We start from the raw sequence: 14,218 nt of genomic DNA on the forward strand, positions 1-14,218 counted from the left end.
TTAATCTACGGCCCAAGAAATTTTTTCCTCCCCCAAACCTAGATGGAGTCGATCCACAAGCACTATTTGTTAGTTAAAATGTTAAAATAGTTTTAACTTTTATCGTGTATAATTTACATATTTATATAAAGATTAATATTTAGTACACTTAAATTGAAACTCTTTTATTAAATGGACAATAATTCAAAACCCTCTTTGACAAGAAACTATTACATCCCCACATATTTAACACGTATGTCAGTCAAAAGTCAAATCACCTTACTTATAGTCGCTTCATTTTTGTTAAAGCATCCATAAATATAAAGTTACGATCATCCAAGTATCCACTAAATATTAAAAAAAAAAAAATTGAACATAACAATGTCGTATATATCCATAATTATATTTACTCCAACGTTGAACTAACTTAACCACAAGAAGAAAAGCGGCGACGACAGATGATCTTTATTTTTGTATCAAATTTTCAAGAAAATACAATTTGCTTTTAAAATTGTTTAAAATACAAAATAAGAAGGCAGCAAGTTGAATGATATACCGTATCACTCTATTATTATGTCTGAGAAAACCTGTTTTCCTAAGAATGAATGAACCTGCAAGAAGTTGGCATTCATGAATACGAGAACCAAGCTTAAAACTAGCTAATTTGGATACGAAAATATAACTAAAACAAAATACAATATGATATGAATGTATCAAAATCTAGGACCGAACAAAAGTTCTAATCTCAGTGTTCAGTTTGATTTCAGTTTGGTTTTTATTGAATTCTATTCGGTTTTAGTCCAAGTAACAATCGAATGTATTCTTTCAATTTGTTTTAATTATTTTGAACCAAACCGAAGAGATTTTTTTATCTAACCAAACCAATCCCAATCGATAGAATTTGGTTCAGTTCTTATGGTATTCAATTCTATTCTTAAAAAACCAGAAAGCTACACATTAACTGTAATTTTTTCCAACACCTTAAACGTGATTGTGACATATAAAAGTAACACAAATAAATAAGTTTTTTTGTCAGGACAATGCTACTAACAAAGATTTGAAAAATTATAGCTAAATTTCACCGACACTTTCGTTAACACTTGACTTAGATGAACGACTAAAAAAGGCTTATGAGTTTTATTTAATTTTGCAATAGCTTTAGGAAACTTGCTTATTTTACTAAGAAAATGAAGGGTGAGAAAGCAAAAACAGTAGTAAAAGTAGCAATTAAATTTTATCAATCAACTACAAGTTAAGGTATAATGTACGAAAATTTAAGGGACAAATCAATTTCCTAAATTGCATTCATCTAAGTTGGTACCATATCCCGAGTTTGAACCCTTTGTTCAAACCCATCCCCCAATGTAGAATTTGTTCAGTACCAAAAATAAAAATACCATTATGTCGTGTCTGAGTACCATCAAAACCTACTTGGCTAGGAAAACGTCTTTGTATAAAAGGCAAATTTTCATTCACTCTTAAGTATCGGCTCAAATCAAAATAATCATTATGCAGAAACTAAAGCAAAGGAGGAGAGAGCATAGAGTTGAAACTTACTATATAGACAATACTCAGCTTTGCAATAATGAATCTAATGTGAGCTGAAACAATACTCGGAACATGGCCAGCACGTACTTCATAAACTCACTGAGGAAGAATAAATTGAATATATTAGACAAACTGTGAATAAAAAGCTAAAACATATATCATATCCAAATCCAGAAACTTCCATGTTTGCCGCAGAATAGTCTGATAGCTGCCAAAATGAATTACTAGAAACTTTCCAACTTTTCAGGGAATTTTTTTTCAAGTTTTGCATAGTAACAAACATATCACAAGTTTTGCCACTAATCGACCTGGAATTGAATAATAACCTATCCCAATCACAGCAAAAGAACAGAGGGAAAAAGAAATCCAAAAGAGCTCATTTTGAGATCCAAGTTCTTAGGGGCTTTAAACCTACTTGATCCTTGGTTCAGGGAAACCAACTAGTCACCAATTTTAGACAGAAGCTAGGAAATCAACCATTTGCGACTTTTTGCAGATAGGTATGACCACCTTCAGCTAAGGTAAGCCCAAGATTTGAAAGTGTAAAGAGTTGGAATACAGTGCCGAAGGTGCAATAGAGAATATATATCTGAACAACTAGAATGTCTTCTTGAATCGAGAAAAGGGTCCAAAATCAATTTTACACGCAATTCATTCATATTATCTTGAAAAATATGCAACCAATAACTATCATAATTTATTAACCAGATATGTTTAGGTAATGACAAACATCTATCACATGCTATGCATCAATAGTGGTGCATTTAGAATCTCATACCTTTTAAAAAGATATGAGAAAAAAGTTATGAACTGGGACAACAAAGTTGGTGGAGTTTGAAAACCTAAAGGTGAAAGACCAGTTTCTGATGGGGGATATTGGATTTTTACTGTTGAGAATCTTTGATTTATTTGACAGCATTCAATAGCTAAATCTTTAGAGATTATAACTGATTTTAGAGATTCTAATTAGAGATATTCTTTCCTTAATTGATTCAATGTTTCATGTATATATACCTGTACATATTTCTAAGAAATATGTACTTTTGAGTGAGTTTTTCCTCAATACATTAGAGTATTCCTCTCTAATTTTATCATGGTATCATTTTTTGGATCCGATTTGTGGGATAACTTTTTTGAATTTTAAAGTTTGTTCAAAAAATTCCTAGAAACACTAAATTGGTACTTTCCACCCTAGCCTTATGTTTTTTCTTACCGCCCTACCATTGGAGTCGGCATCCACTCGCCGGCGAAACCCCAGAATCCGGTGACCAGAAGACTCGCGCATGGGCCTCATGCGTCGTCACAAGTTACAGTATCTTTGTTTCACACACCATCACAAGTTACGGTATCTTTGTTTCACGCACCATGCGTGGCCTTTACCTGCTGCCACCGTGTTTTTTTCGACATCGTCGCTATGCTCTCTGCTTCCTTCCAGTCTTTCTCCTCTGATTGGTGGTGTATTTTGGCTAAGTTTTTTTGTTTTTTTGTATGTGGGATCTCTTTTGTGTTCTTTTTGGGTGTTTCTTGTTCTAATGTTTCAAGCAGATGTTTTTTGGGGAATTAGTTGTTTTTTTTCAGCATTATGTCTAAAGACGAGAAATCGTGATTTACTTGTTTATCAAGGCTCGTGGTTTGCAGGGATACATCACGAGTAACACGTCGAAATCTAAACTCACTAATTCAACTTTTAGTCAATAGGATTCAACGAACTCTCTAGCTATGGCATGACTTTTCAATTCTATGCAACCCCGTATTTCCAAAACTTATTTGCTACTTGATATTGCGGAAAAGATTTGGAATGTTGCTGCTCTCACCTACTCACATGTTGGGAATGATGCGCAATTTTTTGAGATTTGTAATAAGGTTCATGGTACAAAATAGGGGATCTAACAATTTCTCAATATTTTGCTGAATTAAGTGGGTTGTGGCAAGACTTTGATTATAATCAAGATTTTCAGGCGACTTGTACCGGTGATGCCGAAAAATTTTAGAAGATGGTGGAAAAGAAGCGCATTTTTTATTTCTTGGTTGGGTTGAATACAGAGTATGATCAGATTCTGATTCAAGTTCTTGGCAAAACTCTATCCCCTTCTCTCCATGAGACATACTCTTATGTACAAGAGGAGGAGAGTCATCGTATTGTTATGCTCTATAATCCACCTATTGAGAAAGCTGGCCTCATTACTAATCAGGATGGTCCATCGGGTGGTAAGTCTGACAAGGATCACTTGATGTGCGACTATTGTGGTAAGCCTCGGCACACTAAAGATTCGTGCTGGAAGTTACATGGTCATCCCGCTCGAGGTCGTGGTGGAAAGTGAAGGGGTAATTCTCAGTCTAAGGCAAATTTGTCGAACTCTATGACAACAGAGGACAAGTCCACTTCAGCTGGGAGTTTTACCTCAGACGAGATTCAACATCTCCAATGTCTCTTGTCTCAATTGGACTCTACCTCAGGTGCTAAGTCTAATTATGCGAAATCAGGTACTATTTTAAATTCTCCATCTACTTCTGAATCTTGGATTATTGATTTCGGTGCAAATAAACATATGGCAAGATCAAACAAAAGCTTATTTAATTAACTATACTACTTGTCCATCTAAAGATAGTGTGCGAATGGCTCCTTTACTTCCGTCTTTAGAACAACTTATGTTGTTTGTACTCCCAACTTCATGGTACAAAATAGGGGATCTAACGATTTCTCAATATTTTGCTGAATTAAGTGGGTTGTGGCAAGACTTTGATTATAATCAAGATTTTCAAGCGACTTGTACCGGTGATGCCGAAAAATTTTAGAAGATGGTGGAAAAGAAGCGCATTTTTTATTTCTTGGTTGGGTTGAATACAGAGTATGATCAGATTCTGATTCAAGTTCTTGGCAAAACTCTATCCCCTTCTCTCCATGAGACATACTCTTATGTACAAGAGGAGGAGAGTCATCGTATTGTTATGCTCTATAATCCACCTATTGAGAAAGCTGGCCTCATTACTAATCAGGATGGTCCATCGGGTGGTAAGTCTGACAAGGATCACTTGATGTGCGACTATTGTGGTAAGCCTCGGCACACTAAAGATTCGTGCTGGAAGTTACATGGTCATCCCGCTCGAGGTCGTGGTGGAAAGTGAAGGGGTAATTCTCAGTCTAAGGCAAATTTGTCGAACTCTATGACAACAGAGGACAAGTCCACTTCTGCTGGGAGTTTTACCTCAGACGAGATTCAACATCTCCAATGTCTCTTGTCTCAATTGGACTCTACCTCAGGTGCTAAGTCTAATTATGCGAAATCAGGTACTATTTTAAATTCTCCATCTACTTCTGAATCTTGGATTATTGATTTCGGTGCAAATAAACATATGGCAAGATCAAACAAAAGCTTATTTAATTAACTATACTACTTGTCCATCTAAAGATAGTGTGCGAATGGCTCCTTTACTTCCGTCTTTAGAACAACTTATGTTGTTTGTACTCCCAATATGACTTTATCATCTATCCTCCGTGTCCCTAAATTGTCGATTAACCTTTTATCTATTAGTACTATCACTAAAGCCATAACTTGTAAACTTGAATTCTTTCTTGTTCATTATGTCTTGATAATTCAGTGGCATAGGCGGTTAGAACATCCATCATTTACTGTTTTTGTTAAGATGTTTCCTACTTTGTTTTCAAGAACTCAATTAGACTTTTTAGTTTGTGATGCATGTGAGTTTGTTAAGCATACAAGAAACAATTATCCTTTACATAATAATAGTACTGTTCCTTTTAAGATTATTCATTCTGATGTTTGAGGCCCTACTCACCTTACTTTTTTATCTAGTAATCATTAATTTGTTATATTTATTGACTGTAGCACTTGGATGACTTGTATTTTTTTATAAAAGTCCAAAAGTAATGTTTTCTCGTGTTTTCGTTCTTTTCATAAATTGATTACTCAATTTGATACTAAGGTTAAGATTTTGCGAACTGATAATGGAACCAAGTATAACTTTAATGATTATTTAGAATCATATGGGATTTTGCATCAAACCAGTTGTCCCGGTACAAGTGCTCAGAATGGTGTTATCGAAAGAAAAAATTAGCATCTTTTGGAGGTTGCTAGATCACTTATGTTCACTATGAACCTCCCAAAGCCTTATTAGAGGGATGCGATTTTGGTTGCTGCTTATCTCATTAATCGGATGCCTTTTAGGGTCCTTAATTTTAAAAGTCGCATAAAAATCTTACAAGACAAGACGGATTACCCAATTTCACCGAAGGTCTTTGATTGTGTTTGCTTCGTCCATCTTCGACATGGGAGCAAACTAGATCCTCGAATAGTCATGTGTTTTCATTGGATACTCTCCCACACAAAAGGGTTACAAATGTTATCATCCGCCATTTAGAAAGTATTATGTAAGTATGGATGTAACATTTTGTGAAGATAAACCCTATTTTTCTTCATCACAACCATCTCTTCAGAGGGAGATTATTAAAAATAAAGAGATGACACATTGTTCTGTTACTCTACCGAGGGAGAATTTAGTTTCAACAAAGACTTTAGTTCAAGAGAAGACTAGTGAACAGTTGTTGGATATGCCTGATTTAAGTACATACACTAGAAAAGGCAAGAAAAAAGATGTCATCATACAATCTACTCTATGTCCTTATTCTTCACTATCAGGTGAGTCTTCTTTACTTGAGTTTGCTACTGATTTAGAATTACCAATAGCCCAACAAAAAGGTGTTAGAACTTGCACTTTCCATCCTATCTCTAACTTTGTTTCTTATGATTCTTTATCCTCATCCTATAGAGATTTTACTTTGTCTTTGTTCTCTATGTTTGTTTCACAGGATTGGAGAGAAGCTATCACTGATCCAAGATGGAAGAAGGTTATGATTAAAGAAATGAGGGCTTTAGCAAAAATGAGACGTGGAAACTAGTTAATCCTCCTGAAGGGCAGAAAATGGTTGGCTACAAATGGGTGTTCACTATCAAGTATAAGACTGATGGTTCAATTGAAAGACTTAAAGCCAAATTAGTAGCGTAAGGATTCACTCAAACATATGGAGTAGATTATCAAGAAACATTTGTTCCAGTTGCTAAATTGAACATGATTAGAATCCTTTTATCATGTGCAGCAAAACTCGACTGCAACTTACAGCAGCTTGATGTAAAGAACGTCTTCTTACATGAAGACCTAGAAAAAGTTTATATGAAAATTCCTTCAGGATTTGAGGATAAAGATACTCAAGGTATATAGACTGAAAAATGCCTTATATGGACTAAAACAATCTCCCTGAGCTTGGTTTGACAAATTCAGTAAGGTCATGGTGTCATTTGGCTATCGACAAAGTAATGCTGATCATACCCTCTTTATAAAACATCACAAGGGTAAAACTACTCTCCTTATAGTTTATGTTGATAATATAATTATGACAAGAGATGAAAGGGAAGAAATGGCCCGGCTTAAGAAACAATTGGCTTAGGAATTCAAAATCAAAGACTTAGGAAAGTTATAATATTTCCACAAATAGAAGTGGCCAGATCGAAAAAGGGAATCTTTATTTCCCAAAAAGAGTATACCTCAGATCTTCTGACAGAGACTAACATGTTGGTTTGCAAACCAGCAGAATTACCTATTGAGAGTAATCACAAGTTAAAAGCAGGGATCGACGAAATGGTGGATAAAGGGAGATATCAAAGACTCGTCAAACGAATGATTTATCTCGCTCACACTCGACCTGGTATAGCCTATGCAGTTAGTTTGGTAAGTCAGTTTATGCATGATCCTCACGAAGCCCATATGCAGACAATATTGTGAATTTTGTGCTATTTGAAGTCTACACCAGGCAAATGTATTCTCTTCTCCAAAAATAGTCATCTCAAGATAGAAGTATTTATAGATGCAGATTGACCTAGCTCTCTTGATGACAGAAGGTCTACAATGAGTTATATTGTACCCTTATGGGAGGAAACTTAGTCACTTAGAGGAGCAAGAAACAAAGTGTTGTGACTCGATCAAGTGTAGATGTTAAAAATATAGGCCATCGCTAAGGTGTTTGTGAGCTTTTATGGTTGCAAAAGGTATTGGAAGAGCTAAAGTTGTTGAACAAAAATAAATCAACCTTATACTGTTACAACAAAGTGGCCATCAGCATATCTCAAAATCTAATGCAGCACAATAGAACCAAGCTCATCAAAATAAATCGCCATTTTATCAAGAAAAAAGTAGTTAGTGGCTTATCTAGCATCCGAAAAACAATTGGTTGATGTTTTTACTAAAGGGCTCGGTTGTAAGACTTATCTTCTTTGCAAGTTGAGCATGCGAGACATCTATGCACCAACTCGAGGGGGAGTGTTGAGAATTTTTGATTTATTTGACAACATTGAATAGCTAAATCTTTAGAGATTCTAATTAGAGATATTCTTTCATTAATTGATTCAATGCTTCGTGTATATATATACCTGTACATATTTCCAAGAAATCCATACTTTTGAGATAGTTTTTCCTCAATACATTAGAGTATTCATCTCTAATTTCATCTTTTACTTAAGTTGCTAAAATCACTCTCCATCTTGGGCGTGATTGTCAGATTTGGACATGCGTCCACCAATACAAATATGTGTTGGACATGGGTACTTCAAGCTAAATAAAAAGTTACAACTGCACAGCTCTCAAATACACATGATAGAATTAACAGCAAACTAGTTGTATAAAGACAAACACGTTTACCACAACAGGACCAACATAAACTCTTGTCACCTTCAGAATTTCAGATTTCCTTGTAGGTTAAACATAAATCAAGAGAACAGAAAGAACAAAATGTTTTGCATATTAATAAATGAATGGTTTCATGTTCCATATTAGGGTTGGGTGGCTATAAATAAAAATATGCGAATTATTTCACTAGGGGGAAAATGCCACAAATAATTGCATGACAAAGGAAAGCACAAAACTGAACCTTGGAAATCAGCCGCATGGATCTTCTGGGGAGGACCTTAATCAAATGCTTTGTGCTTCTTAAAATCTTGGCATCAAGCATGCTACAGTCATTTTTATCGCCATCTATACATGCCCTCTTTTTGCCGAGTCCATTAGATTCAACATTATCAAGTCCTCTACAATTTTCAAATAACTCATCTTGTGAGCATCTGAAAAGGGCAATTATGCACTCAAATCAACACAAAATAAAATTTTGATAGCATATAATTAAATTAAGAAGAATAATTACTCTGAACTCTCTCCCCAATTATTAATTTTGCTCTTATCCTGCAAGCAGTTTAATACAGTAAAACTTTAGTTGTTTCATTGAGTGTACTGAGGAAAAACAGATGTGTCACCAACCTTCCACCCCCCAACCCCCAAAAAAAAACTTCAATTGATTATACTATCATCTAAAATACCTGGAACTTGAAAAATCTCTTTTGAAAGAGAATTATTTTATTCATGCAGTGGTGGTGCTGAAAAAGGGAGGAAAAGAAAATCTAGAAGAGACAGATTGACGTCCTTCAGAGCACACAACTAATTGATGGCTCCTTGCAGAAGGAAATCATAATAAAAATATATATAAAAAATCACTTTAATATCATTTTACATTAGAAAGGACACTGCAATTTCTGCAAGTCTGAAAGTAGAGTTACTGTTAAGGAAAAATAGTCGTATAGCTTGCTTTTATCAGATTTTCGGTATATAAATAGGTTCATAATCTATCAACCTTCCCCTTATAATAAAGAATAAATATCCAATAAGTATAGTTATTTAAGTTCTATTTACTTTCCTAGAGAAGATATATCTTCCTCTAATTTCAATCTCTCTCTTAGTCTTGTTATCTTTTCTCATTCTGTTTAAAGCTCCCAATTTCCAGTAACTAAAATTGGATCCAATATAAACTATTAATCAATCTCACAAAAGCTAAATTTAAAATCCAATTTCTTATTACACAAAGCCTGAAGCAGACATAAACTGGTCAAAAGCAATTCGCTCGCTTCTGCCTTAAGACATGAAAGTTGACAAACAATGCCACCATAGAGAGAGAGAAAGACATGGGGTAAACAAGGAACGGAAGAACAAACTTTTGCATTTAGTTATCTTGTAATCTATTGTTATCTATTTCTTTTCCCTTTCTGACGATGTTGAATGATATTGACTTAACATTGTAATTAAACAACAAGAAACCATTTAAAAATTAAATTTCACCCTACTTTAATTGTCTGTCATTATTCACAATGACCCAAAGGCACAGACATGCAAGCAAACACACGTATCAAGCAAATTCCTTGACTAGTATACAAACATTCACCGTACATACGACAAAGAATGCAATATTTTTTCCAATTACCAGGAAGAATAAAAAAGTGGGGCAAAACATCAACCAATGATGGCTATGTATTGACAATAGTTCATGCATAGCATTAATGAAGTTCAAAGCTATAGGAGGTTAAATGTCACCTGTTCTTCAACTAATGTAGGCAGCCGGGTCCTAAAAGTCTCTTGATTGAGATCAGTTGAGCCTGCTAGCCCACCTTGGTCTGCATAAAACTTATGCTTTGGATCAACTAAATCCACAAATTCACCATTATCACCAGGCGAATATAATGCATCTTTCTGGTGAACCACATCTTCAGGCTTTTGCATCAGTAATGAACCATCTGGCTGGCATCCAGGAACCATTCGACCAGAACTTACAAGATGACAACTGCTTTGTAGGGTAGAATTTTCACATATTTCATTTTCCTTCCTCAGAAGACTCAGAGGACCATTTGATATATTTAATGCAGCATCACCACCTAACTTCTCCCTAAGAGAATTAATATTTGAATTAGGGGCTACCAAACACTTATCTTTAGCACATGGTGCAATAGCAGAAATTATTTGCTCCTGAGAATCAGGATGAGCTCTAACTAAGGTCAGTCCTCGATCTCCTTCTAAATGCTCTGACAAATCTACAGCTCTGCCACATGGTACCATTACAGCTGAGTCAAAGGATCCATTATCTCCATCAGGATGATCAAACTGCAATGAACTTGTTTCTTTTATGATCAAATTTGGGGGTAATCCAGAGTGTATAAAGTCATCTTTCATTTCCCCAGTATCTACATTCAACTGAAAAGATCTCTCCATCTGTTTACTACTTTCCCCAAAGCGCCCAAGCTCCTTAGGAGAAGTCTTAGACTTGCAATGGGACATGTCCTGGCATATTGAAACCTCACTTTTCAGTTTCTCAATCCACTCTGATGGGTTTGAATTTAAATCAACATAAAGGTTGATCCCCTCTTCTGAACTGACATGAAACTGAAAAGAAGGGGGGGAAACAGTTGAAGTGTTTATGGAAGAAGGAAAGAAAGGCCCATCAAAACATGCAGCAACACCCGTGTCTTCATGTCCAATTTGAGGCATATCATTCATCCTTCTATCTCTCGAGAGACTCAAACAATCTCTATTGGAGCTTATAGTTTGGAACTCTTTATTCTTAAAACCACTGTCATCATACTGACTAACAAAATGAGAATGTGGTCTTTGCTGGAACAAAATAGAGCCACCACCACCACCGTCCTGCATTTGACATATCATTAAAGACAAGTTTTCAATTCTTGAAATACAATTAAGCATTGAAGGTTCAAGCTTCTACGAGCCAGCATACATTTTACTTAAACGCAGCCATCGGGTTAAGTTTCATCTTCTATAGACTAAAAGACAAAGTGTCATCCAGTATGGTTCATATGCACCATCATAGTTTCTTTTTCCTTTTGATGGTAGTGTGGGGCTGGGGGAGAAGTAACCTTCTCGCTTCTGAATAGATAAAAAAGGTCTATATCTTTCACTCAAGAACAACTACATAACCTAACACATGCCAGATGAGAGAACAAGAGATTGGGAAGAAGTAGAGAGGAATCATATGGTATTTATCTAGCTGCATCAGAAGTAAAAGAAAAAAAAAAATCCATGAATAGAAGCAAACCTTATGATAAAATTTATCCCCTGTGCAACAACCCAATGCATTACATTGAACAGCTTGAGAATAGTTCCCTCCATTACACCTGTCTAGGGGACAAGAGATGAGTCCATAGTGATCTGCAGAAGCAGCCAAATATTATTCATCGAAGGATGCATCAATTAAAGTAAACATAGTAATAAAATTAATTTAAGAAAATGAAGAACAAACTTAGCAGGAACACAGTGAGCAGTATAAACCTTTTCCAGCATCCCTTAAAGTGTTTAATGATGCTCCAGGTTGCAGTTGTAGTTTCAGGGACAAAGGATGTCCAGCCTCTTGAATTCCATATAATCTTTCCCCCGATGTCATTGAAACCAATCTCTGGTTCTGCATACTTTTTTCCAAGATATTTTATGATTGGACAAAAAAATCTTCAAAGTTTATGTAAATTTAGGAGCTTGTGTTGGCAAATAAAAGACCCATGTGAAGAATAAAGAAATATTAGAGTTTGTGCAGTATATAATAGGCTGACACAATTCACATCCAAGTCTGCAACTGTAAGAAAATATCTGGACGCGGATTACTAAATAAGATAATTCATTAAATGCATAAATGAGGGGAAGAAAATACAAGGAAATCTTGTTCAACCAATAGTGCATAGAAATATCAACTCCACAAAAACATGCCTTCAATATGCAATAAATAAGCAGAGTCAAAAAACTCATTACAGCTAGAAAGGCCAATTTCAACAAATTAATGATATAAATTTTTTGTTTTGGCTCTCAAACTAAAATTTCATCAATTCCCAGGGATAAGTAAATTCTTCCATTAATACATTTGGCACATGGCTTCATCAACATTCCATATTTCAAGAAACATTATTTATCATCAATGATGTGTCCATTTACAAATAAATGCTATACTGTGTTAAATGGAATAATTGCTTAATAAAATACTTTCTTAATCAACAATAATGCCAACTTATGTTGTAAAGATGCCTTTTGACATCAGATTAGATATGATGTTGCTAGAATCCTCCTATACTGCATTAGCTAGAATCACATTTATCTTAGTTGAGCTTGTTTAAGAAAAACAAATGAGCATGTCCATCCTACAAACTTTCTTCATTATAAAAATATAAAAAAAAATGGCAATAAAAAATAACAAGTGTGGCATATCTCCATTTTGAATACTTAAAAATGGTATTCCTGCTCCCTCCCCCAATTACCAATCATCTTTTACTTCTTCTCGTTCAGATCCATTTTAATAAGTTGTAATACGTTTCTTTGCGGCATTAATAACATACTAAATATAAATTTTAAAAAATCCTACTTCCCGTTACAACTTACAAGCTTTCTATTTTGAAACTCAAAGATTCCTTTTTCCCCCTACTTTCATATTAAGGAAGTTCTAAAACTATATCTAACTAACTACTCCTATGAATAGTACATGCTACCGTTACCATCAACAGGAATACAACATACCATGGGAAACAAATATAAAAGAATGAAACTATAAGCAAATGTAAGTTGACATATCGCACAGCTACATAATGGCGCGAAAAGCAGTGCAATATGCTTCAGATTCTTAACTCTTAATTACCAACAAAGACAGTATCTCAATAAATTACCTCTAGATAAGATGCCAATGATTTAGCCATATCAGAATGGGACCTGTTAGCCGGTAAACCATACTTCTTACACAAACTTTGAAGCTCTTTCCTAGAAAGGCTATGACATAAACCCTCATCTTCCTTGTTTTCCATTGGATCTCAACCAATTAAATCTATAATGAAGAACAGCATCTAAATTAGTTTTGTATCATTCAATTTAACTTAACAAATGAAAGTTCTTGCTCTAACAAAGTACATAAATTTAAATTTTAAACATCAACAATAGAAAATAAAAAAAGGATAAATAGAGCAAGAATACCTAACAAAAGTAACGATTTTTTTTTTTTTTGAAATACCACATTCAGTATCTTCTTACCTTAAAATTACTTCACTTATAGAACCCCACGGACCAAAGAAAAAGAATTAAAAAGGTAAAAAATAAGAAAAGGAATAGAGTTATCTTCTCTCAGAAACCCTATTTGGGTGCCAAGAAACTGTAGGAAAAAAAGTAAAACCTCAAAATTTAAGATTTAAAAAAAAAAAATCAGCCAAAGTGGAGAGTTGAACCAAGCACAGCTGAAATATAAAAATGTGAAAAATGAAAATATTTCGAAATTAAAAAAAAATAAAGACACGGCATGATTATTTTCGTACGTTTCCGGAGTAAGAAACTAAATTAAACAAAAAAAAAGTCAATATGTACATTTAATCTTTGGTTGAATTTTCTGTTCTATGACAAGAAACAAGAAGACGATAAAGAGGAAATGGAAGGTGAATACTTTACCTGATCTGGATTTTTTTCCCGGAAAGTGGCCAATAAAATTGTTGAAAATGAAGGAAAAAGGTTTACTTTGGAGCTTAAGTGGTAAGAGGACGGGCTTTGAAAATCTTATACGCTCTTCTACAGCACAGATTCAGACAACCTAACGGAAATGGCAGTCTCGTAAATAACGGATCATTTTGGTCTTAATAGTGTTCGGCTTGAACTTATTTATTTATTTTATCTATATTATTTTTAAATCATTGAGTTGCTGTGCCTATCAGCCTTGCGTCAATTCATTTAGGGATCACTCCACATTTAAAATATTTTATATTATTCTATTATATTTTAATGTTTTTATCTTGAAAAAAAATAAAACTCAGGAAAAATACTTTAATATTTTTCA

At 34.5% G+C, this 14,218-nt stretch overlaps 1 protein-coding gene across 5 annotated transcripts; it reads right to left on the reverse strand.

The window, feature by feature from the left end:
* Positions 1–348: 348 nt before the first annotated feature.
* LOC105794035 (uncharacterized) lies at positions 349–13,981 on the reverse strand. Of its 5 annotated transcripts, none has more exons than XM_012623001.2 (9): positions 13,837–13,981; positions 13,071–13,225; positions 11,698–11,827; positions 11,465–11,577; positions 9,955–11,058; positions 8,738–8,775; positions 8,468–8,624; positions 1,537–1,626; positions 349–590 (listed from the first exon to the last, which is right to left on the reverse strand). In XM_012623001.2, the coding sequence occupies exons 2-8, from the start codon at positions 13,203–13,205 to the stop codon at positions 1,624–1,626; spliced, it is 1,680 nt and encodes a 559-aa protein (XP_012478455.2). In that variant the 5' UTR covers positions 13,206–13,225; positions 13,837–13,981; the 3' UTR covers positions 349–590; positions 1,537–1,623. The 5 variants fall into 5 exon arrangements, with proteins under 5 accessions (XP_012478455.2, XP_052484216.1, XP_012478457.2 ...); XM_052628256.1 differs by having other exon boundaries at positions 8,468–8,657; XM_012623003.2 differs by lacking the exon at positions 13,837–13,981 and having other exon boundaries at positions 8,468–8,657; positions 11,698–11,834; positions 13,071–13,218.
* Positions 13,982–14,218: the final 237 nt, after the last annotated feature.

The sequence above is a fragment of the Gossypium raimondii genome, chromosome 3, assembly GCF_025698545.1.
Source record: "Gossypium raimondii isolate GPD5lz chromosome 3, ASM2569854v1, whole genome shotgun sequence".
NCBI lineage: Eukaryota > Viridiplantae > Streptophyta > Magnoliopsida > Malvales > Malvaceae > Gossypium > Gossypium raimondii.